At 40.2% G+C, this 23,879-nt stretch overlaps 1 protein-coding gene, 1 long non-coding RNA gene and 1 pseudogene across 2 annotated transcripts in view; 1 reads left to right on the top strand and 2 right to left on the bottom strand.

Moving 5' to 3' along the window:
• Positions 1 to 6,873: 6,873 nt before the first annotated feature.
• LOC115291191 (5-hydroxytryptamine receptor 3E-like) lies at positions 6,874 to 13,202 on the bottom strand. The gene is given in 7 exon segments (XM_029938737.1): positions 6,874 to 7,203; positions 7,545 to 7,705; positions 8,030 to 8,199; positions 8,369 to 8,478; positions 10,240 to 10,284; positions 11,075 to 11,241; positions 13,136 to 13,202. Coding segments are annotated over 7 exon segments (1,050 nt in total).
• A 6,547-nt stretch (positions 13,203 to 19,749) lies between these two features.
• The window catches only part of LOC115291957, a 9,616-nt gene continuing 5,486 nt past the window's right edge, over positions 19,750 to 23,879 (top strand). Inside the window, exons 1-2 of the long non-coding RNA XR_003908738.1 lie at positions 19,750 to 19,791; positions 20,652 to 20,761. This is a non-coding gene — a long non-coding RNA (uncharacterized LOC115291957). The remainder of the gene's footprint in view (positions 19,792 to 20,651; positions 20,762 to 23,879) is intronic.
• On the bottom strand, positions 19,822 to 19,920 carry LOC115293056 (annotated as a pseudogene).

Here is a 23,879-nt window from a genome sequence, read left to right on the forward strand (position 1 = left end):
CCCATGTGTCCATTGAGGAATAAGTGGCTAAGCAAAATGTGATATATATGTATAACAATATTTTTCAGCCGTAAGAAAGAAGGATATTCTGACATAAGCTATAGCATAGATGAAGCTTGAGGACATTGTGCTACATGAAATAAACCAGTCACAAAAAGACAAATACTGTATGATTCCATTCATATGAGGTACCCTATTCATATAGACAGTAGAACTGTGGTTGCCATGGGCTGGCCAAGGAGGAAGAAATGGAGAGTTGTTGTCTAATGGGTATAGAGTTTCAGTTTTTTTTTTATTTTAATGATTTTTATTTATTTTTGAGAGGCAGAGAGAGACAGTGCGAGCAGGGGAGGGTCAGAGAGAGAGGGAGACACAGAATCTGAAATAGGCTCCAGGATCTGAGCTAGCTGTCAGCACAGAGCCTGACACGGGGCTAGAACGCATGAACTGTGAGATCATGACCTGAGTCGAAGCTGGACGTTCAACTGACTGAGCCACCCAGGTGCCCCTAGAGTTCCAGTTTTATAACACGAAGAGTTCTGTGGATGGATGGTGGTGATGGCTGCACAACAATGTGAATGTACTTAATGCCACTGAAATGTACAGTTAAAAATGGTTAAGATAGTAAATTTTATGTTATATGTGTTTTTTACCACAGTAACAAAATTTAAAAAAAAACTTACCAGAAAGATCCTATTATCCACACATACATAATCACTCACACCCACACACACACACAAAAGTAGTGAAAATCCTTTCCCTTATTTTTGCCATCCTCCCCAACCCTGAGAATTATAACCATTATAATAATGGTTTGGTGGGATATCTTTCCATTTCTCCCCTAAGTTTATATATCTAGATCTAGAGATACATTATATGATTAAGCACATAGACACAGACACATACAAACATACACCATATACATATATTCATACACATATGATATATGTATATTTGCACATACCCAAGCATAGAATTATGTTTAGAGACAGTGTGTATGATGGTAATCCAGAGTCAGAGAACCTGGGTTCCATTCCAGGCTCGAGTCATTTATTAGCTGTTTAACCTTGGGCAGGTTACTCATTTTCTCTATGCCTGAACTTCCTCATCTTTAAAATGGGATAATAATAGTACTTACCTAATAAGGTTGTTGTGAGGATTAAATGTGATAATATATGAAAAGCCCTACACCAGGGCACCTGGGTGGCTCAGTCAGTTAAGCATCCAACCTTTGGTTTTGGCTCAAGTCATGATCTCACCATTTGTGGTTCCAGGCCCACAATGGACTCTGGGCTGACAGTTTGGAACCTGCTTGGGATTCTCTCTGCTCCTTCCCTGCTCTCTTTCTCTCCCTCTCTCCCAAAATAAATAAGCTTAAAAAAAAGAAAAAGAAAAGCCCTATACGTATTGCAGTGAGCATTGAGTAATGTATAGAATTGTTGAATCATATTGTACCTCTGAAACTAATATAACACTGTATGCTCATTATATTTCAATAAAAAATATGAAAGGCCCTTAGAACACTATTTGACACATTGTCAATGCAATTTGAATATTTGCTAATAATAATGATACATTTTTTTCTGCAACTTAATTTTTATTTAATATATGGTAGAATGTAGACAAACCTAGCTATTTTCAACGATTCCATAACATTCGGTATAGTATGAATATACCATTATTTACCCAACCATTTCTTGGTTGATAAACATCCAGATTTTTTTTTTTGCAGGTTTTGCTATTACAGACAATGCTGCAATAAGCATCCTCCTATTGATATCTTTTTTTTTTTAATGTTTTATTTATTTTTGAGAGAGAAAGAGCGCGGGCGCGCGCGCGCGCGCACACACACACACACACACACACACACACACACACACACACACAAACGCGGGAAGGGCAGAGAGCGAGGGGAACAGAGAATCCCAAGCAGGCTCTGCCCTGATAGCAAAACACCTGGCATGGGGCTCGAACGCACAAATGATGAGATCATGACCTGAGCTGAAGTTGGACACTCAACCGACTGAACCACTTGATATCTTTACAAATTTGCATTTATTTTTTAGAAATTGTTCTTTTTTTTAAAAATGTTTTATTTATTTTTGATACAGAGAGAGACAGAGCATGAGAGGGGGAAGGGCAGAGAGAGAAGGAGACACAACCGGAAGCAGGCTCCAGGCTCTGAACTAGCTGTCAGCACAGAGCCTGATGCGGGGCTAGAACCCATGAACGTGAGATCTGACCTGAGCTGAAGCCGGAGGCTTAACCGACTGAGCCACCCAGGGGCCCCTAGAAATTGTTCTTAAAGGAGAGTGGTTCATGACATACAATTCCCATGGCAAATGATATGCTGTTGAACTCAATGGAAAAACTGCTGAGACTTAATTGCTTAATTATTACATAATTGCTACACATCAAAAATGTGTCTTTTTGTCCTTAGAAGAGCGATGTATGGGGAGTACCAGTTTCCCTACAGAAATAGAGTATGTTGTCAACAGTTTGAAGTTTCTGACAATTCACAGAGGAATTGCCCATGGCAACCACAGTTCTACTGTCTATATGAATAGGGTACCTCATATAAATGGAATTATACAGTTTTAATTTTCATTTATCTTATTTTCAAAAATGTTTAACATCTTTTCACATGTTAAAAGTCCACTTGTATTTCTTTGGTCAGGTATCAGTTCTGGTTCTTTTTGTAAATTAATATATTGGCATTAAGGTTTCAATCAAAACTATTAATCAGTTTAGAATGAAAACTGAAAATCAGGGCTTTCCATCTGTTTTATTTACTACTGTATCTCAGGTGTCTAGAGGCATACTTGGCACATGGCACATGTTCAATAAATATTTGCTGAATGAATGACTGGTTGTTGCTAGTCAGTAAGAGTTTGATGAGACAACTTTAGACAAATAAATAAAAGTAATTTCAGGCTCTCCCAAGCTGAGGCTCATGTTTTTGTTGTTTTGATTTTTAATTGTGGTAAAATATATAGAACATAAAATCTCCCATCTTATTATTTTTATTTTTTAGAGAGAGAATGAGCACACATGAGTGAGTGGAGGGGAGGGGCAGAGGGAGGGCGAAAATCTTAAGCAGGCTCCACACCCAGCACAGAGTCTGACGCAGGCTTGATCCCGGGACCCTAGGATCAAGAAATGAAGAGTTAGGGGGCGTCTGGGTAGCTTAATGGGCTAAGTGTCTAACTTCGGCTCAGGTCATGATCTCACAGTTTGTGAGTTTGAGCCCCACGTCGGGCTCTATGCTGATGGCTCAGAGCCTGGAGCCTGCTTCACATTCTGTGTCTCTCTCTGGCTTGCACCTCCCTGGCTAGCACTCTGTCTCTGTCTCTCTCTCAAATATAAATAAACATTTTAAAAAAATGAAGAGTTAGATGTTCAACTGACTGAGTCACCCAGGTGGCCCCCCCCATGTTAGCCATTTAAAAAAATGTTTATTTGAGAGAGAGAGAGAGCGCGCGCGCACACAAGTGGGGTGGGACACACAGAGAGAGAGGGACACAAAATCTGAAGCAGGCTCCAGGTTCAGGCTCACAAACCTTAAGATCATGACCTGGGCCAAAGTCAGATGCTTAACTGAATGAGCCCAGGAGCTCTGACATCTTATCTATTTTTAAGTGCACAGTTGTGTTAAAGACATACATGTTGTTGTGCTGCTATCACCACCATCCACCCATAGAACTCTTGTCATGTTACAGAACTAAAGGTCTGTCCTCAAACAATAACTCCTCACTTCTTTCTCCCCTCAGCTCTGGCAACCACCACCATTCTACAATTTGTCTCCATGCATTTGAATACTCTAATATCTATGTAAGTGGAATCATGCAACATTTGTTCTTTTGTGACTAGTTTATTTCACTTAGTATAATATCTTTTTTATAAGGTTTCTTTTTTTTTAAGTTTATTTTTGAGAGAGAGACAGAGAGACAGAGAGAGACCAAGTGCAAGTTGGGGAGGGGCAGAGAGAGGGAGACACAGAATCCGAAGCTGTCAGCACAGAACCCAAGGGGGCTCAAACCCACGAACTGTGAGATCATGACCTGAGTTGAAGTCAGACACTTAACCAACTGAGCCATCCAGGCGCTCCACTTAGCATAATATCGTCAAGGTTCATGCCTCTCAGAGTTTCCTTCCTTTTTAAGGCTGAATAACATTCTATTTTATGTATATGCCATATTTTGTTTATCCATTCATCTGTTAATAGACATTTGGGTTCATTCCCTGTTTTAGGTATTGTGAATAAGGCTCCTATGAACATGGGTGTATAAATATCTGTTTGAGTCCTTCCATTAATTTTTTGGGGGTATATATCCAGGTGCAAAATTGCTGGATAATATGGTAATTCTATGTTTAATTTTTGAAGAACCACCTTCCTGTTTTTCACATTAGCTGTACCATTTTACATTCTCACCAACAGTGTACAAGAGTTCTAATTTCTCCACATTCTTACCAACACTTGTTATTTTTTTAAATAAAACTTTATTTTATAATAGTTGTAAGAAGTATGAAGTGGTATCTCATTGTGGCTTTAAAATTTTTTTTAACTTTATTTATTTTTGAGAGACAGAACATGAGTGGGGGAGGGGTAGAGAGAGAGAGCAGGGGAGACACAGATCCAAAGCAGGCTCCAGGCTCCAAGCTGTCAGCATAGCTGACCTGGATCCTGACTCAGGGCTCGAACCCCCAGCCATGAGATCTTGGCCTGGGTTGAAGTCGGATGCTCAACCAACTGAGCCACCCAGGCACCCCTCATTGTGGTTTTGATTTTCATCTCCTTAATAACTAGTGATATTGAGTGATTTTTTCATGTGCATAATTATTGGCCATTTGTGTATCTTTTCAGAAATGTCTATATAAGTCCTTTGCCCATTTTTAAATAGTTTTTTTTTAAGTTGTAGTTCTTAAATTACTCTGGATATAATCTCTTATCTGATAATATTATTTGCAAATATTTTCTCCAATTCCATGGGTTGCCTTTTTACTCTGTTGATAATGTCCTTTGAAACACAAAAGTTTTTACTTTTGATGAAGTCCAACTTACCTATTTTTCTTTTGTTACCTGTACTTTTGGTGTCATATCCAAGAAACCATTGCCAAACCCAGTGTCATGAGGTTTTTCTCCTGTGTTTTCTTTTAACTTAAGTGGCACTTTTTTTCCTCTTCAGGTTCTACTATAAAGATGTCAAAATAATGGTAGGATCTGCCCCTTGCAGGGTACCCTTGATTTGTGCACCAGAGCAGGCCATTTCTAGGCAGTGCGGAAGAGTCAGAGCTCGGTGATTGCATTCATCGGCTGGTGGATTAGAGCACTTTGACAGGAAATCTTAGAGCCTTTTGTGCTTTTCAGCTGGGCTCACTTGTGGCTTAGTAATCAGAGCCTGTTGTTCACTGCCACAAGTGTGGTTTGTTTTTTTCCGTTACTTTTGGATCAGGAATTGTTTGAAAGGGTTCTAAATGTGTTATAGGATAGCTGAAGTGTTTACTGTTCATGTCCTCACCTTGCTAGAAAATGGAAGAATAAAGTTCTGAGTTCTTGCCTTTTCTTTTCTTTTCCTTTCCTTTCTTTTCTTTTCTTTTCTTTACTATTATCTCCAGTGATAAAACTAGTTTCTATAGGTATAAAAGTCCTCTTTGTTTTCCAGGCTGAGTTGAGGAAAAAATTGCCTCTAAACTTTCTATAGCTCAGTCAAAACATGCTGCGATTATTCAAAAGAAGTTTCACTCGAAAACTTAAGGGAAGGGGCGCCTCAGTGGCTCAGTTGGTTGAGTGTCTGACTTCAACTCAGGTCATGATCTCACAGCGTGTGGGTTTGAACCCTGAGTTGGGACCTGGGTCAGCTGTGCTGACAGCTCGGAGCCTGGAGCCTGCTTCGGATTCTGTGCCTCCCTCTCTGTCTGCTTCTCTCTCTCTCTCTCTCTCTCTCTCTCTCTCTCTCTCTCAAAAATAAAGACTAAAAAAAATTTTTTTTAACTTAAGGGAAGTGGGGCGCCTGAATGGCTCAGTCGGTTAAGCGTCCGGCTTTGGCCCAGGTCATGATCTCATGGTTCTTGGGTTCGAGCCCTGCATCGGGCTCTGTGCTGACTGCTAGCTCAGAGCCTGGAGCCTGCTTCAGATTCTGTGTCTCCCTCTCTCTCTGACCCTCCCCTGATCGCACTGTCTCTCTCTGTCTCTCAAAAAAAAAAAAAAAGCATTAAAAAATTTTTTTTAACTTAAGGGAAGTGAAGAAGGGAGAGAAAAAGGGAAAGTAAAATCATTGACACACATAATACTTCGCTGGGGCTGGGCCTTGATAAGGTGCTGGAGGGTGGCTTGTGGAGTTGGGCACCACCACCCCCTAGAGATCATTGCTGTGTTGTGCACCAACCTATTCTGCAGTTCTCTTAGACTTATTCAGGAACCTTTTTTTTTTTTCCTCCATAATATTTTATTGTCAAATTGTTTTCCATACAACACCCAGTGCTCTTCCCCTTAAGTGCCCTCCACCATCACCACCACCTCTATTCCCCCCTCCCCCTTCCCCCTCAACCCTCAGAGAGACTATTGAATGCTGAGGAACCTTTTGATAGAGTGTTCCAAAGCTGTAAAGGAGCCCAGCCATATCCACAGTGTACTTCGAGCCCAGGATCCCTGTGGGAAGGAATTTGACCTGGCTACTCTGTGACCAGTTTTCTTAAAGACAGCTTCGTGGTTGAGGAGAGAGCTGTCTCTCTGGAGAGAGCCAATGTTTCTGAGACAGCATTGCCAAAAGAAAAAAAAAAGTATGGCTAATGGATGAGCTTAAACAGCAGAGTCTGGAATCTTGATGAAGCAGGGATTGTAGGAACAGAATGACACTATACTTGGCCTGCTCTTTATCCAGCCTCCCCCAAGGGACATGTGTGCTTGAGGAGGAGGAGGGCTGTGGTATAAAAGAGAGGAAGCAGGTAGGGTGACCAACTGGCCTTGTCATCCAGGACTATGCCAGTTTTAGCACTGAAAGTCCCCAAGGCTGGTGATGCCATACTGATGAGGGGGGTGCCACTGGTGGGGAGTAAGTCATTCATCATGAGCAGGAAAACATTGTAGCCCAGCAGAAGCGTTATCTTGAATGGGGCACGATTTCCACTTTCTGCTGGCAACCAGAAAGACACTGGGCACCAGAGGTTTGTGATGTAGAGTCTGGGCTTGTGCCTGATGGCCACCTTGGGAGAGGAAAGAAAGGGAAGAAAGGGTTGAGGTATTTGGAAGCTGCCAGGAATAGTAATGATTGTTTGTGTCTCTGCCTTCCTTGTTGATCTGATACCACCCTGAGATCTGGAGCTTTGTAGAATGTAGCTTCATAAATAGGTATAGAAACTGCCAGGGGCAAGTTAGGCCAGAGCTTTAGGAAAAAGAATGTCTCTGGGCATCCAAGAGGGAAAGTTTGGGTCTGGCAGAAGTAAAACTAAGAAACCCGGAAACTTGAGAGATACCTACTTGGTGGAGATTCTAGGTAAGGATAGAAGCAAGAAAGAAGGGAAAAATCAAGAGCCTCTGAACTCACGTTGAACATGATCTAATCATATGGGCTGGTGCCCAGGGACATCTTCAGGGTGGCCTTGTTGATGCCCAGGAGCTCCCACTCTCCATGGGTTTGATCGATATCCTGGGATGTATCTGCTATTTCTCACACTTCTTTCTCCATGCCCAGCAGCATATTCTCCAGTGAAAGGGAGATCCAGATCATTTCCCAAAGATACAATTTCCTGTTGATTCAACTACATTCTCTTTTTTATTCTTTCATTCAACCTGTATTTTTAAGTACCTATCATTATGGCAGAAAGTTTGCAAGAGCTAGGAATGGCAATCAACAAGATAGGCTTGGCTTTTCCCTTTATGGAAAATATTTAAACATCCATAGAACCCTAATCTTTTCTCTACCCATACACCTTAGTCACCATTTATTCATAATTTCCTTATATTTTATTTTCTGTTGTTTAATTGGTTGCTCTCATTCACCCATATCCCTGAGCCCCCACTGCAATTTACCCGTGTAAAGAAATGAACTAAAGGTGAGTGTGCAGTTCTGCTGGTCAAAAGGGAAGTAGAAGATGTCCAGGTTACAGATGCTGGTCACCTTCATGGGTTTCTAATATCTGATGTGACCTTCATTATTCACATATGCAGTGAGGCCTTTTGGGGTCTTATTCACATTCATGCTGTAAGAAAGATGAGATGGGATGCAGGTGCTTTGTTTTTCTTTTTACCTTTCCAGTCATTTCTCATCCATTTAATACCACTTTTAGTGTCTCCAATGGCATATTATAAATTCTACTCATTTCAGAAAATGGGACTTCCCTTGAGCTATTCCCAGCCCTTAATACGTACAACTCAACGATGAAAATGTCTGGGAGCCATAGATTCTTGGTCGCCACACTGATCTTCATGATGCCCTCACACTCCTCTGGGTTCCATCTGATAAATGGGTTATCACAGACCTAGAGCCCAGGTGCAGGAAAGGGGAGAGAGCCTGATAGAAATCGAGGCTATTTTTTTCTGTCCTTTGATTTTTCTTTTAAAAAAAGTTACGAAATCTTTCAAGCACATAAAAAAGTATATGAAATAATAAACATGTTTCTATTGCTCAACTTTGTGGAGTTAGTATTTTGATAAACTTACTTTGACTTTTTTTTATGAAATAAGAATTACAAATAGACTTGAAGCTCTCTGTGTTCATTTCTTCATAAATTTTGATTCCTCTCCTTTCCCATTTTGTGGGAAGTTACTGGTGATCAGAGAAATACTATCCTTTCTTCAGTAGGAATGAGATTCAGAGCTGAAAGATCAGTAACTTAGCCTCTCAGAGCTAGAATTTCCTTAGTGAAAAATACAGGGATTAGTAGGTATCAAATGAAATAAGGGATATCAGTGGATTTGGAAACTGTAATGTTGTTCATAGTATTATGTATTAGTATGTAGCATGGCTTCAACTAGCTCCCAGACCCCTTTCACCAGTCTTTATTGCAAGGGGATCTTGAACAAATCCTTAAGTTCTTTGAAGCCAAGAGGCTTCATGGTCTTCCTCTCGTTGGAAGGTGCCAGGCACCACCCATTTTGTCTTTGGGATGATCTTTCCAAAACCTCTTTTCCAAGCAAACTTCTCTGGGAACCGTTTTCAAGGATTATCCAATTCTGGGTGGGCTTGTCTAGTCTCAGGGGACTTTCAACAGAAGCTGCAGTTTGTGAAACCACAGGCAGAACAGAAGGAAGGCTCTACGCACATTAAATAAAACTTTGTACTAGATCAGTGCTTCTCAAGTCTTGCTTTGCATATAAAACACCTGTAGATCTGATTCAGTAGGTGGGGTGACTAACTCATCTTGATTTGCTCAGCATTTTGCTGGTTTTAGCATTGAAAATTCCATGTTCTGAGAACTCCTCCATCTTGGATATGCTGGCATGGTTGGTCACACTGGGTGGGACCCAAGATTGTGTGCTGCCCATCTGGGAACAGCATTTTGAGAGCAAGAGTAGATGATCATTAATGTTATTCCCCTCCTCTCTCCTTCTCTTCAACCAAGGTTTTCAAATTAGAAACTTAATTGATTTACTTTTATTTTTTCCCTCTTGTTTTCTAATTAATATACTTAAGATACAAATTTTCCACTTAGTTACACTTTGGCTATATTCATAGATGCGTAGGGATCTTTGTTTCTAATTATTTTGTAACTTCTATTTGTTTTATTTTTTCTTTAGCCCAAAATATTTAGAAGTTTAATTTTGGGGGGAAGTTTAACTTTAAATTCCCAAGAAGTAAAGCTTTCTGGGGGAGGGCTGTCTTTTTCCAGTTAGTTTAATTTTCTTGTATTGTGATTGAAGATTGTGGTCTAGATAATTTCTGGGTTTGTTTTTTTTTTTTAGTTTATTGAGATCTTCTTTGTGGCCAAAAATATGGTCAGTGTGGGAACATACTCCATTTGTATCAGAAAAGATTATGAATGTTCATTGGTACAAAGTTTGATGTTTATTAAATCAAGTTTCTTAATTGTGCTGTTAAAAATCACAATGTTTTTATTCTTTTTCTACTTGATTTTTGAAAGCAGTATATTGAAGCCTCTCACCATGATTGAGATTTTTCTATTTCTCCCTCATGTGTTTCAGAGATATGTTGTTAGGTACATAAAGGTCATAATTATATCTTTGTTTAAATTCCTTTCTGACTATAAATGAAGGGAGAGAATAAAGAGTATTGGCCATACCATTTCCAGCCACAGGAATGATGACAAGAGTTGTAGCTGTTCATCCTGCCAAAAGAATTTCCTGTTTCTAGTATGATGTGGGTAAGAAGTTTGTCCATTCCTCCCACTCCCCATTTTTTTAAGTTTATTTATTTATTTTTGAGAGAGAGAAAGAGAGTGCATGCCTGTGAGCAGGTGGGGGTGGGGGTGTGGGCAGAGAGAGAGAGAGAGAGAGAGAGAGAGAGAGGGAGAATTCCAAGCAGGCTCTGCACTGATAGTGCAGAACCAGACATAGGCCTTGAATCCACAAACTGTGAAATCATGACCTGGAGCTAAAATCAAGAGTCCACTGCCTAACCAAATGAGCCACGCAGGTACCCCTCCCACTTCCCATTTTTGTTTACCAATCCCCCCAGGTATGTAAAAGTGGTTCCGTGATCAAGGTCAACATGTAGGTCAAGGATGAAACCTTAATTAAAACAGATGTATTCGTGCACGGTGGGGAGAGTCCACAGCAGGGCTGGATTAGAGTAGTGCTTCTCAACCCTGTCTGTATCTTAGAATCACTTGAGGAATTTTAAAACTGAAGTCTGGGTTCCATCCAATCAACCTCTGGGAGTGGAGCCTGAACAGTGGTACGTAGTCAGGGGAGAGAATCACTGGGTGAGAAAGAAAAGAGATTCTCTTCCATGTGCTGTTACACCTCATCATGTTGAACCAGACAGAGCTTCTTTGAGATCCCCACTGGGCAAATGACATTTAGCAGTAATGGAGGAAGGTGCAATGTGGACATGGGCTTTTGGGGTTGCTTTGCCAGGTTGGGAAAAAATTAAGGGCTAAAGGGGCTAGCACTCACCACATCTAGGATGGCAGACATAGTAAAGGAGATGTTGACTAGGGTGGGGACGCTGAAGTTGGTAACTGGACGGAAGGCCTTCCTCTCAAACACTGAATCCAGAACAGTGGGATCCACTCCATGCTGGCCAAACCCTGAGCAGTTGACGACGAAGGTACTGCCTCTTCCTGTAGTGGACATAGAATGTGTGAGGAGAGGGAGAGGACTCTCCTGTTGACTATGTGAGAGGGCCCTGTGACATGATTGTGGGGGTAGTCCATGATAATAATGGTAGCTAACATTTATGGAACATTGACTGTGTGCCGGGTATCTTCTAAGCCCTTCAGAGGAATTCCCTCACTTAATCCTCCCAAGCCCTTATCAGATAGAAATTATTTTTATCCTTATGTAATAAATGAGTCAACTGAAATGCAGTAAGAGGAATTAAAACCCTAAAGTCAAATATAGAAGAGGCAGAAACTGGATTTGCTCTGAACCCTGGTTTGTTTGCTGTTTCTGTAGTATATAACCCCAATGATGAGATGGAGACTGGGGAGGGAGGATCACCAGATGCTGGGTGCTTGCCTCCAAGGCCAGGGAGGATGGTTTGGGCTGGAAGGCAAATGATGGAAGCTAATGTGGTAACCTGAGTTAGGGCTCTGGCTGCCCTTTTAGTGTTTCTGTTTCCATGCAAAACATGCCCAAATATATATGCCAACTGCCCCTGGGACAGTGATAGCCATCAGATAGGAGTCCATTCCCAGGGCCCCAAAGGGAACACATCTATTTCACCTTCACTGCCCCAAACTTCTTTCTCCCTATTTTGCTGCTCAACCCCCTATCAGTTTTCCAGTTTGAGGTTTTGAGGTGTTGCCTTCCCCTCTTTTTCTACCCTCTCTCATTGTAGAAATTTGTTAGAGGAACAACAGCTTGGAATGAGAGAGATGGTTTTATGCCAAGGACATCAAGCCTTACCCATTCCCAAAGTCACAGTGCTCTCCAGACAAAGCCTTGAATCATTCTATGAGCAATGAATATTCATTTGTCAATTATGGCCAGTGAGTGACCAGAGGAGCATCTCTAATGTTCTCTACTGAGAATACTAGGACAGTTTGTTCCTCTTCATTGTATTGGCCTCTAAAGCTGCCTCTGGTTCAGCTCCCCCTCTGCTCCCTTTTCCAGAAGTTATATGACAACCTACAGGGGAGAAACGACATTTACTGATACCTATCATATGCCAGGCAGGCACTATGCTACTCACTTTCTCTCATTGAATCCTCACAATTCTGTGAGGTATGTCCTATTTTACAGATGAGGAAACTGGAACTCAGAGAAGTCAAGCAATTTGCCCAAGGTTGTATAAGGTGCAAAGTGAGGGACCAAGATTCAAACCCAAGTCTGTCTGTCTCCAAATCCCATGTTCTTTCCACTATCCCATGTTAACTTCCTGAAAGAGAAGCACACTCGATTTTCACTCTCCATTTGCTACCCTCTGGCATCTTATATAACCTAGAGCACTTGGATCCTATAGGTGGATGGGGAAGTTATGGCTAAAAGTGAGCACTTTGCTACAATGGAGTGGGATTCATAGCTGCAGAGACAAAGAATTATACCTGTGTATCAAAAGATGGGTAAATGGAAGAGAAGACAATTAGGGATGGTTCATGGGAAGAAAAATAGTTCCTGTGTGGCATATCACTGGAAGGATATTTTTTAAAGTTTATTTTTGAGAGACAAAGAGAGAGAGGGAGGGAGAGAGAGGGAGAGAGAGGGAGAGAGAGAATCTTGAGCAGCTTCTGGACTGACAGCACAGAGCCCAATGCAGGGCTCAAACTCATGAACCTTGAGATCATGATCTGAGCCAAAAATCAAGAGTCATTAACTGACTGAGCCACCCAGGTGCCCCTAGAAGGATTTTTTCTGTCTTCTAGAGAAGGAAAGTCTATTCAGGCACTATTGTAACAAAATTATGAAGTAGCAATACTCATTTTAGATAATCTCTGGGAGTTGGAAATTTGCAAGTATTTTCTAGGTGTTCAACTAGAGTCTCTGCTTCTTTTCCTGTGGTTGCCCCTTTCTTACCTTGAAGGAGAAGACCAAGAACAAGGAGTAATGGGAATCTCTCTTTGTGGAACCAGCTTCCTTCCATCTTCTTTGTCTAAATTCCAGGAGTGTACCAATACCCAGGAATCCCAGATTAAAGGAGCACAGGTCACACCTAGAGTCTAATTTTGAATACTGATAGCATTGGTTGACCACTGACATTTGTTACCTTCCTGGAAAGACAGTTCTGGTTGTCTTGTTCTTGCCCAGGCTGGAAGTTCCATTTGCTCTTAAGACTTTCTTATATATTTCACTCCAATGTGTATGGTTGTGGATTAGTTGATATGTATCACTCTAACACCTTCTTGTGATCTCTCAATCTGAAGAGTCATCTCTTCAATTCTGGAAAATTCTCAGCCATTTAAAAAATATTATATTTCCTCTACCTTTTCTCTTATTAGACTTATGTTGGATCATTTCCTTCTTTAGCCTCTCATATTAGTTTCCTACTGCTGTTGTAATAAATCATAAATTTAGTTGGCTTTAAAAAAAAACACTGATTACAGGGTGGCTCAGTTGGTTTAGCATCCGACTTTGGCTCAGGTCACGGTCTTATGGTGTGTGAGTTCAAGCCCCATGTCAGGCTCTATACTGACCGCCCAGAGCCCAGAGCCTACTTCAGATTTTGTTTCCCCTGCTCTCTGCCCATCCCTTGCTTGCATTCTTTCTCTCTCTCAAAAATAAATAAAACATTAAAAAAATTTTAAGAAACACAGATTTGTTATTTTACAGTTCTGTAGGCCAGAAGTCTGAAATGAGTCTCACTGGGCTAAAATCAATGTTTTTCCAGGGCTGCACCCCTTCTGGAGGGTCTACAAGAAAATTCATTGTCTTTTCCAGTTTTTAGAGGCTGCCTACATTTCGTTGTTCATGGTCCCATTTTTCAATCTGCAAAGCCAGCAACATTGGCAAGTCTTTCTCACACTGCCTTATCTGCTTCTCATCCTCTTTTCTCCTCTTTCACTTTTAAGAACCCCTGTGAGTACAGTGGGCCCAGCTGGATAATCCAGGATACTCTCCCTACCTCAGAGTCGGCCAGTTAGCCAATTTAATTCCATCTGAAACCTAATGCCCCCTTTTCAGTGTAACATGTTCACAGGTGCCATAGATTGGGAAATGGACATCCTTGGAGGACCATTATTCTGCTTAACATATCCCTTTTTCATATTTTGCACCCCTTTATCTATGTGCCTCATAATTCTTTTGCATCTGCTTTTCAGGTAATGGATTTTCTTCTCTACTGTATTTATTTTTTATTTTTATTTTTTTAATGTTTATTTATTTTTGAGAGAGAGAAAGAGACAGAGCATGAGCAGGGGAGAGGCAGAGAGAGAAGGGGACCCAGAATCTGAAGCAGACCCTAGGTTCTGAGCTGTCAGCATAGAGCCTGGTGCTGGGCTTATAGTCACGAACTGCGAGATCATGACCTAAGCTGAAGTCGGACGCTTTAGCCGAGTGAGACACCAGGTGCCCTTTCTCTCTTGTATTTAAACTCTCCTCGGGGCACCTGGGTGGCTTAGTCGGTTAAGCGCCGACTTCGGCTCAGGTCATGATCTCCCGATTGGTGGATTTAAGCCCTGCATCAGGTTCTATGCTGACAGCTCAGAGCCTGGAGCCTGTTTCAGATTCTGTGTGTCCTTCTCTCTCTGCTGCTACCCCATTTGTGCTCTGTCTCTATCTCAAAATAAATAAACTATAAAAAAAAATCATTAAACTATCCTCTAATTTTCCACTGAATTTTCAATTTCAGTGATATGTTTTTTGTTTCTATAAGTTGTATCTGGTTCATAAAAACCAATCTATTTGGTGCTTTTCTCTCTCTCCTTCCCTCCTTCTTCCTTTCTTCTGTTCTCTCTCCCCCTTCCTTCCTCTTGTCTTTCTTTCATTCATTCATTCTTTCTTTCCTTCCTTCCTTCCCTCCTCCTTCTCCATCCCTCCCTCCCTTTCTTTATTTCTTTCTTTTCTCTTACACTATTCTTCATTGTGGTTTCCAATATATCTTTCATCTTTTATTATTTGGAACTGCTAAAACCAAAATGGAGACCACCGTTTGAATATATTCCTAGACCAAACACTCATAATCATGCAACCAAAACCAAAATTGTCTTGATTTCCCCAAATGCTTATTCTGACCTTAAACAAAAGTTAAGATTTCCTCATGTCAGCATGACCTTACCTCTTATCCATGGGATGCCTAGCTGGCTCAGTTGGTGGCGCATGGAACTCTTGATCTTGGGGTAGTTAGTTCAAGCCCCACATTGGGCATAGAGCTTACTTAAAAGAAAAGTGGGGCACCTGGGTGCCTCAGTCGGCTAAGCCTCCGACTTCGGCTCAGGTCAGATCTCACGTTTGTGGGTTTGAGCCCCGCGTCAGGCTCTGTGCTGACAGCTAGCTCAGAGCCTGGAGCCTGCTTCTGGTTCTGTGTCTCCTTCTCTCTCTGCCCCTCCCCCTCTCATGTTCTGTCTCTCTCTGTATCAAAAATAAATAAAACATTAAAAAAAAAAAGCTTCCTGGCTAATCAGCTGCAAAGTAAGCTTGCAATGAAAAAGAATATAAGTTTCTAGCAACCGATCCACAATCGAAAAAGCTCTTCTGCATCTGTGCTTTATAAACTGAGCTGTAGCTGCTGAAAGTTGAGTTTCTTTCTTTCTTTCTTTTAATATTTTTTATTTATTCTTGAGAGACAGAGAGAGAGGCAGCACGAGCAGGGGAGGGTCAGAGACAGAGGGGGATACAGAATCTGAAGCAGGCTCCAGGCTCTGAGCTAGCTGTGAGCACAGAGCCCGACACGGGGCTCAAACCCACGAACCGTGAGATCATGACCTGAGCCAGAGCCAGCTGGATGCTTAATCGACTGAGCCACCCAGGCGGGCGCCCCCAGAGTTGTGTTTCTTAACCACTGTGGTGGTTTGTTCAGTTTTTTTCCTTGCTTAATATAATATTCACATCAACTAGGGGTCTCTGAATTTCTTTTGACAGAACATATTTATTTTACATTTTCTTTCAGATTGTTTTATTACATCTAGTTCTTGGTATGCTAACAATTTTGCTTTGTCTCATGAGGTTTGTTTCCTCACATAATTTGTTAACTCTTTTGATTGTAAACTCATCTTCAGTAGGAAGTTATTTCAGTGGGAATTTCATGTGCTTGGGTTGCAAAATTTCCCTACAAAGGGATAGGGAGCCATAATCCAAAGCCATAGCCTTTGGATTTTAACCAGGTCTAGTCAGTGTGTGTGTGTGTGTGTGTGTGTGTGTGTGTGTGTGTGTGTGTGTGTGTTTTGAATTTTTAGAATCTTACATCATATGCATGGTGTAAATTCAGACTCAATACTAATATGTGACAGAGGGTTGATGTTTTAATTCCTTGCATATGACTCCTGGCCTCAAGTTTTTGGCTACATTTTGTACTCTGAGATGGAGGGAGTAGTGGATGGCCAGCTCAGAGATATGGCAGTCTGCAGTCTACTTGCTATGATGTCAGAAAACAAATGATAAAAATCTCATTTGGGAAAAAAAAAGATGAGAATTTGTGTCTTGGGGTGCCTGGGTGGCACAGTCTGACTTCGGCTCAGGTCATGATTTCATGGTTCGTGGGTTTGAGTCCTGTGTCAGGTTTTGTGCCGACAGCTTAGAGTCTGGAGCCTATTTCAGATTCTGTGCCTCTCTCTCTCTCTGCCCCTCTCCCACCTATCCTTTGTCTCTCTCTGTCTCAAAAATAAACTATAAAAAAAATCTGTCTTAAATTTTTTTAATTAAAAAATTGTTTCAAATATTTATTTATTTTTGAGAGACAGAGACAGAGCAAGAGCAGGGGAGGAGCAGAGAGAGAGGGAGACACAGAATCCGAAGCAGACTCCAGGCTCTGAGATGTCAGCACAGAGCCCAATGTGGGGCTTGAACCCACAACCTATGAGATCATGACCTGCGCCAAGGTTGGAGGCTTACCTGACGGAGCCACCCAGACACCTCTGTGTCTTAAATTTTTAAAAAAATGTTTATTTAATTATTTTGAGAGAATGAGAGACAGAGAGAGAGAGCTTGAGGAGGGGAAGGGCAGAAAGGGAGAGGGAGAGAGAGAATCCTAAGCAGGTTCCACACCATCAGCACAGAGCCCAACTTGGGGCTCAGTCCCACAGCTAAAATTAAGAGTTGGATCCTCAACATACTGAGCCACCCAGGTACCCCTCCTCTTTCCTTCTATTTGTTTGTATTCAATTCTTTTGGTCATTTATGCTTATCTCCAATTAGCTCAGTTATCCTACCTAATGGAACAGACAAAAATTTCCTCCCCCAGGATAACTCTTTTTCTTTGTATGCTATTCTAAATATATCAGGACATTATAATGGGAAGAGTATTGGCCTTGGAATTGGAAGACATAGATTCAAATCCTGTCTCCATCACATGCTATTTCATTCTGGGAAAAGCTTAACTTCTGAGTATTTGATCTCATTTCCAAAATGGGAATAATAATATCCCCTTTATAGGTTTTGGATGGTGATTTAAAGAGATGGCATTTGAGAAAAGTTAGTGCAGTGCCGGACATTTCATAGGTACCGAGTAGATGTTCTTCCTCATTTCGGCGTTATTCTCAAGCACTCACTTATTCTGGCCATTGTCTTCCTTCACTGTTCTTATGAGTTCATGTTACTCTTCTGTTTGTGTTCTTGTTTCTGAGTTCCTCCTCTTCCACAGTAGTATTTTGTCTGTAAAGCACAGTGCACAGAGTCCAAGAGACTCCTAGCAGTCTATTAAATGGTTGAGATTGGGGGAAAAGTTATTGGCCCTAAAATATAAAAAGGAAGTTGAAAAATCAAAATTAATAAATGTTTAGTTAAATGTTAAATAACCTAAACATTATCAGGTAGCCTGTTCAACTCTTACATTGTTATAAGTAGGCCCCCAAGTGTTTACACACAATTCTAGAATCCAGAAAATTCTGAAAATAAAATGTTTTTGGGTTGGTTTGGGGTGAACTGATTTGGCAGCACAACATAACCTGAATTAACATGAAACTGTTTATGATCTATATTTATTCCTCTTAGTGTGAATATTCATACACTTTTTTCCCTACGGAAATAGAGATGTGTTTGATTATAAATGCTGTCCCAAGCCCCTGTGGAAGCATTATGTAATATGTGGTATATGCAATGTATCCTCATTCTGTAATCTGAGAAGTTCTGAATTCCAGTAGCATATTTGACCAAGGGGATTAGATCAAGGATTTCATTCTTGTGTAAAAAAATATGTGAGATAGGAGTAAGTTTTCATGTGTTTACTGTAATGTGTATGTGTGTGTGTGTGTGTGTGTGTGTGTGTGTGTGTGTGTGATTCCAACATTAAGTGGATGCTGTAAGTATCTCACAGTGGGGGGTTAGGGTAAGAGCAAAAGAACCAGCAGGAGCATGCGCAAGCATGGCCAGTACCTTAAGAAAATCACACTCTTTTAATAGGACTTCTGACTAATAAGTGCATAAGGGGCACCTGAGTGGCTCAGTCAGTTAAGCATCTGACTTTGTCTCAGGTCATGATCTCAGGGTTTGTAGGTTTGAGCCCTGGGTCAGGCTCCATTGTCAGTGTAGGGCCTGCTTGGGATTCTCTCTCTCTGCTTCTCCCTGACTCACAGTTTCTTCCTCTTTCAAAATAAATAAGTAAACTAAAAAAAAATAAAAATGATGCTCAACATCTGGAGTTATCAGAGAAATGCAAATTAAGACCACAATGAGATACCATTTTATATCCTCTAGAATGGTTATAATAAATAAGGCATATAACCAATGTGCATGAGGACGTGAAGAAGCTGGGAACTTTACACAGAGTGACAATGTAAAATGGTAAAACCATTTTGAAAAACAGTTTAAAATTTCCTCAAAAAGTTAAAGATAAAATTATTAGACTACCTAGCAATTCCACTCCTAGGCAGTTGCCCAAGAGAGAATAAAGCATATCCACAGAAAAACTTGCATATGGATGTTCATAGCAAGATTATTCATACTAGCCAAAATTTGGAAACAACCTAAATGTCCATCAACTCATGTATGGATAGATAAATGTGATATATCCATATGATGAAATACTATTCAGAGTCAAAGGCAGTACACCGGGGGGCACATGCTACATCATGAATGAACCTCAAAAACACTGTGTTAAGTGCAAGAAGTCAAACACAACAGACTATATACTGTATCATTCCATTTATATGAAATGCTCAGGAAAGGCAAACCTATACATAGATAAAGTAGATTGGTTTTCTGGGTCTGGGTGTGGAACATGGATTAGCTGTAAATGGATGTAAGGCATTTTATTGGATGAAAATGTTCTAAAACTGATTTATAGCAATGGTTATACTATGGTGAAGTTACTAACAATCACTGAATTGTGCCCTTGAAATAGGCTAATTTTATGGTATATAAAATACCTCAACAAAGTGGGTTTTTTTAGTGGCTCTTAGTCTAAGAGATATAAGCAATTAAAAGCTACAAGGTCTTTCCTTAAACCTTCTAGCCTGTTTCATAATCTGCAAAATATTCTCTTATTTTTTTTAAGTAGGCTTCACGCCCAGCATGGAGCCCAATGCGGGGCTTGAACTCAAGACCTTGAGATCAAGACCTGAGCTGAAATCAAGATTGGACATGTAAGTAAGTGAGGCATCTAGGTGTCCCCCAAAATATTTGCAGGTGTCTGCAAAATATTCCTGCTCAGGGGCCATGCTAATCTTCTCTGTATCATTCCAGTTTTTTAAAAAAAATTTTAATGCTTATTCATTTTTGAGAGAGGGACAGAGACTTAGTGGTGGAGGGGCAGAGCCAGAGGGAGACACAGAATCCAAAGTAGGCTGTAGGGTCTGAGCTGTCAGCACAGAGCCTGACATGGGACTCAAACTCACGAAGTGTGAGATCATGACCTGAGCTGAAGTCATATGCTTAACCAACTGAGCCACCCAGGCATTCCTCCAATTTTAATATATATGCTGCCAGAGCAAATACAAAATATTCTTAATAGTACCCACTTCTCCAAGTTAGTGTGATGATTAAATGAGATAAGCTTATAAAGCATTTAGCACAATTCCTGGCACAAAGTAAGCAATAAAGATTAGCTGTAGAAACAGTTTTGTGTTTTAATGGAAAATTATACACCACATGTAGCACACCCTTCTGGGCTCTCTGATTCTAGCTGTGTTTCTTGTCTTTCAGCTATTTTACCACTCTTGAAAGCTGTAGATTGCTGAAAGATAGGTGAATTTTGTCCTGTCTGGTAGAAATGCAATTAACTTCCTTCCTCCTTATGGAAAAATTAATTTTGTCTCTACTTAAAATTAATCTCACCATTCCTTTATTCCATATAAATTTGTGTCCTTTTGGTTTTTCCTTTGAACTGGTTATAACATCTGCTTGGCTCCCTCATATAAGGAAGATAAAAATCTTAGCACATGTTCATTTTTATATCTATATGAAATTACTGATTTTGCTTTTTCCTGAAATTATCTTTTAACAGTTTTGGAAGTTCCACCAAGATGCCCGGGGGATTCACCTTATAGCACCAGGAAACATCATCAATCTCACGGGTGGCAGAAACCTGGGCACATCTTTTCTTGGCCTCCAGAGGTAAATCTAAAGAGGCAATAGGACTTTTGTGACTTTCTGTTTTTCCAAATTTTAATTTTGTTTTCAATTTGTTTTAGCTGGTAAATTATTCCCAATTTGAAAATTGGCTTATGATCTCACCATTTGATGCCTTCTATAAGTGGATTAATGGTTTATAGATATCTTGTCCCCATTGGATAAAAAATGTTAGATACTGGTTTGTTAATCTTTTCTATTTGTGTGTTTGCCTATTTGTGTGTTCAAATCAATGAAGAATTTATATCTGCTGTGGATAGAACAGACATTTTATATGGACCATAGAATTTTGTAATTTTGTGTCTACTCTTGACCAATGGACGAAATTTTAAAATTTAAACTCAAAGTGCTCGCTTCAGCAGCACATATACTAAAATTTAAACTCAAAGTTCTGTTTGTGCTTGTCTGTTGTTATGTCTGTGGTTCAGAAGGTTTTTACCTCTCATTGTGTGAAAATGAAATATTTTCTATCCTCAGATGGCATTACTAAATTGATTATAAGAGCTCTTTAAGGATCTCTATTCTGATTGGCTTCTAGAAATACAGAAGCACCTTTATAAACTGAATATTCCTCATTTCAAAAAATCAGGAAGTTGAACTGGTAATGCTTTCAATGTGCTAGACTTAAAGAGTATTCTTAAAGAAATTCTGACAATAGGACTTTAAGTTCACATCATTTAGGTAATTTTTTGGCAAATGAGACTGGTTTAGTAACTTTGGCTTAATAAAAGAAGCAATATAGGGTGCCTGGGTGGCTCAGTTGGTTAAGTGTCTGACTCTTGGTTTCGGGTAAGGTCATGACCTCATCGTTTGTAGGTTTGAGCTTCATGTTGGGCTCCTGTGCTGACAGTGTGGAACATGCTTGGGATTCTCTCTTTCCTCTTTTCCTGCCCCTCCCCTGCTCATTCTCTATCTCTTTCTCTCTCAAAATAAATAAACTTTAAAAAAATTAAAAAGAGGGGCGCCTGGGTGGCTCAGTTGTTTAAGCGTTCGATTTCAACTCAGGTCATGATCTCATGGTTCATGGGTTCAAGCCCCGCATCAGGTCTGTGCTGACAGCTCAGAGCCTGGAGCCTGCTTCAGATTCTGTGTCTCCCTCTCTCTCTCTGCCCCTCTCCTCATTCCCTCTCTCTCTCTCTCTCTCAAAAGTAAATAGACTGAAAAAAATTAAAAGAAAAATAAAAATTAAAAAATTAAAAAGAGCAGTGTTTCCTTTGATTTATCAATGTTAAGTATAATATAGATTTATGTTTTTATACTTAGAAAAGTTCTTCCTAAATGTATGCAGATTTACTCATCAAATAGATAGCACTACTTCTGCTTAATTTTTAAGGTTATGAAAAATATAGATTTGTGTTTAGCCAAATTGATTCATTATTCTGACAGTGATTATTTTATTATTTTATTCATTGAAATTGAATTTCAATAGTAACTGTGTTTTTTAGTATGTCAGCTTTAAGAGGATTTGTAAGGAAGTTGGGTAATCTAAAGATTTGGATTGACACTAAATTGAGTTAATGGGTATGTATTGAATGTTTAGATCATTCCTTTTTAAAAATTTTTTTTATTATTTATTTTTGTAAGAGAAAGAGACAGCATGAGCAGGAGAAAGTCAGAGAGAGAGGGAGACACAGAATCCGTAGACAGGCTTCAGGCTCTGAGCTAGCTGTCAGCATGAGCCAGATGTGGGGCTCGAACCCATGAACCATGAGATCATGACCTGAGCTGAAGTCAGACTCTTAACCGACTGAGCCATCCAGGCACTCCTAGATCATTTTTAACCTCAAACACTGATTACTAAACATAATTTTGAGTTTACGTATTTTTGCTTCTTCATTTTTGTTTTGTAATAATAGCTAACATTTATTGAGTACATGGTTCCATAACATTTATGAGAATTATTTCTTTTTTAAAAAAATTTTTAGCATTTATTTATTTTTGAGAGAGACACAGAGCATGAGCGGGGGAGGGTCAGAGAGAGAGGGAGACACAGAATCAGAAGCAGGCTCCAGGCTCTGAGCTGTCAGCACAGAGCCCAACGTAGGGCTTGAACTCACAAACTGTGAGATCATGACCTGAGCTGAAGTCAGCTGAACGAGTTTTAAATAAACTTTTAAAAATATAGTAAAATAAAACATGTCACCAAACATAGTTACAAATTTTTTTCCTGTGATGAAAACTTTTAAGATCTACTCTCTTAGCAACTTCCAAGTATTTCAAGTAGTGACCATGCTGTACATGACTTATTTACTTTATAAGTGGAAGTTTTTGCCTTTTGATCCCCTTCATCCATTTCATCCTCTCTTCTTATTTTATATGCTATAAAAAGGCAATATAATTATGTGCATTTTTGCCACTTAGAGAAGGTATAAAGTTAGTGATGCATATGGCAATAGAAAGGTGTGTTAGAAACTTTGGTAAGCCAACAGAATGCTGGTGTGTGACATTGCACAATCATCCACTCCCCACTCTTAACATTGTGAGAAAGAAATAAGAAGCACTCTCTCATGTGCAGAAGTGATCTGACACTCACAGGCCATTTGTTCATTTGTAAACAATTTTACAAAATACCAACCTTAGACATGATTACCCTCAGACCATGACAGAATGAGACAAAACAAGGCTACTTCATAATTTTGTCTACTCACATACAAAAACAAGATAACTATGTAGTAAAACCACAAAATACCAAATATTTCCCCTCTTGCTAAATGAATGACCATTCCTTTTTATGCAGTCATACCCCTGATTTCTGACAGCATTCAATTTTGGACAAATCCTTCCTTCTTTATGCTCTCCCTAAATCACCCAAAGGGTGAAGACCAAATCCTATAACAGGTTCTTCTAATACTCTCTTCCTGAGACACCCCATGGTTACCTATGATTTGTGTTCTCCCTTGGTGCAATGAGCAGTACAGCCAACTTGTTTGCACATATGTTTCTGGTTGTCTTTGGCAGAAGGGCATTGCAAATGAAGTGGACATTTCCCCTACATTCCTGCCAGTCACTGCCATATTGTCAACTACTGCTTTCTTCTGAGGGTACTAGGCAGGAGGCTCACTGAGGGGGCAGGTGGAGGGTCCTGGGCAGGAGGCTCACGGGG

Source organism: Suricata suricatta, chromosome 5, assembly GCF_006229205.1.
Source record: "Suricata suricatta isolate VVHF042 chromosome 5, meerkat_22Aug2017_6uvM2_HiC, whole genome shotgun sequence".
In the NCBI taxonomy this organism is placed as follows: domain Eukaryota; kingdom Metazoa; phylum Chordata; class Mammalia; order Carnivora; family Herpestidae; genus Suricata; species Suricata suricatta.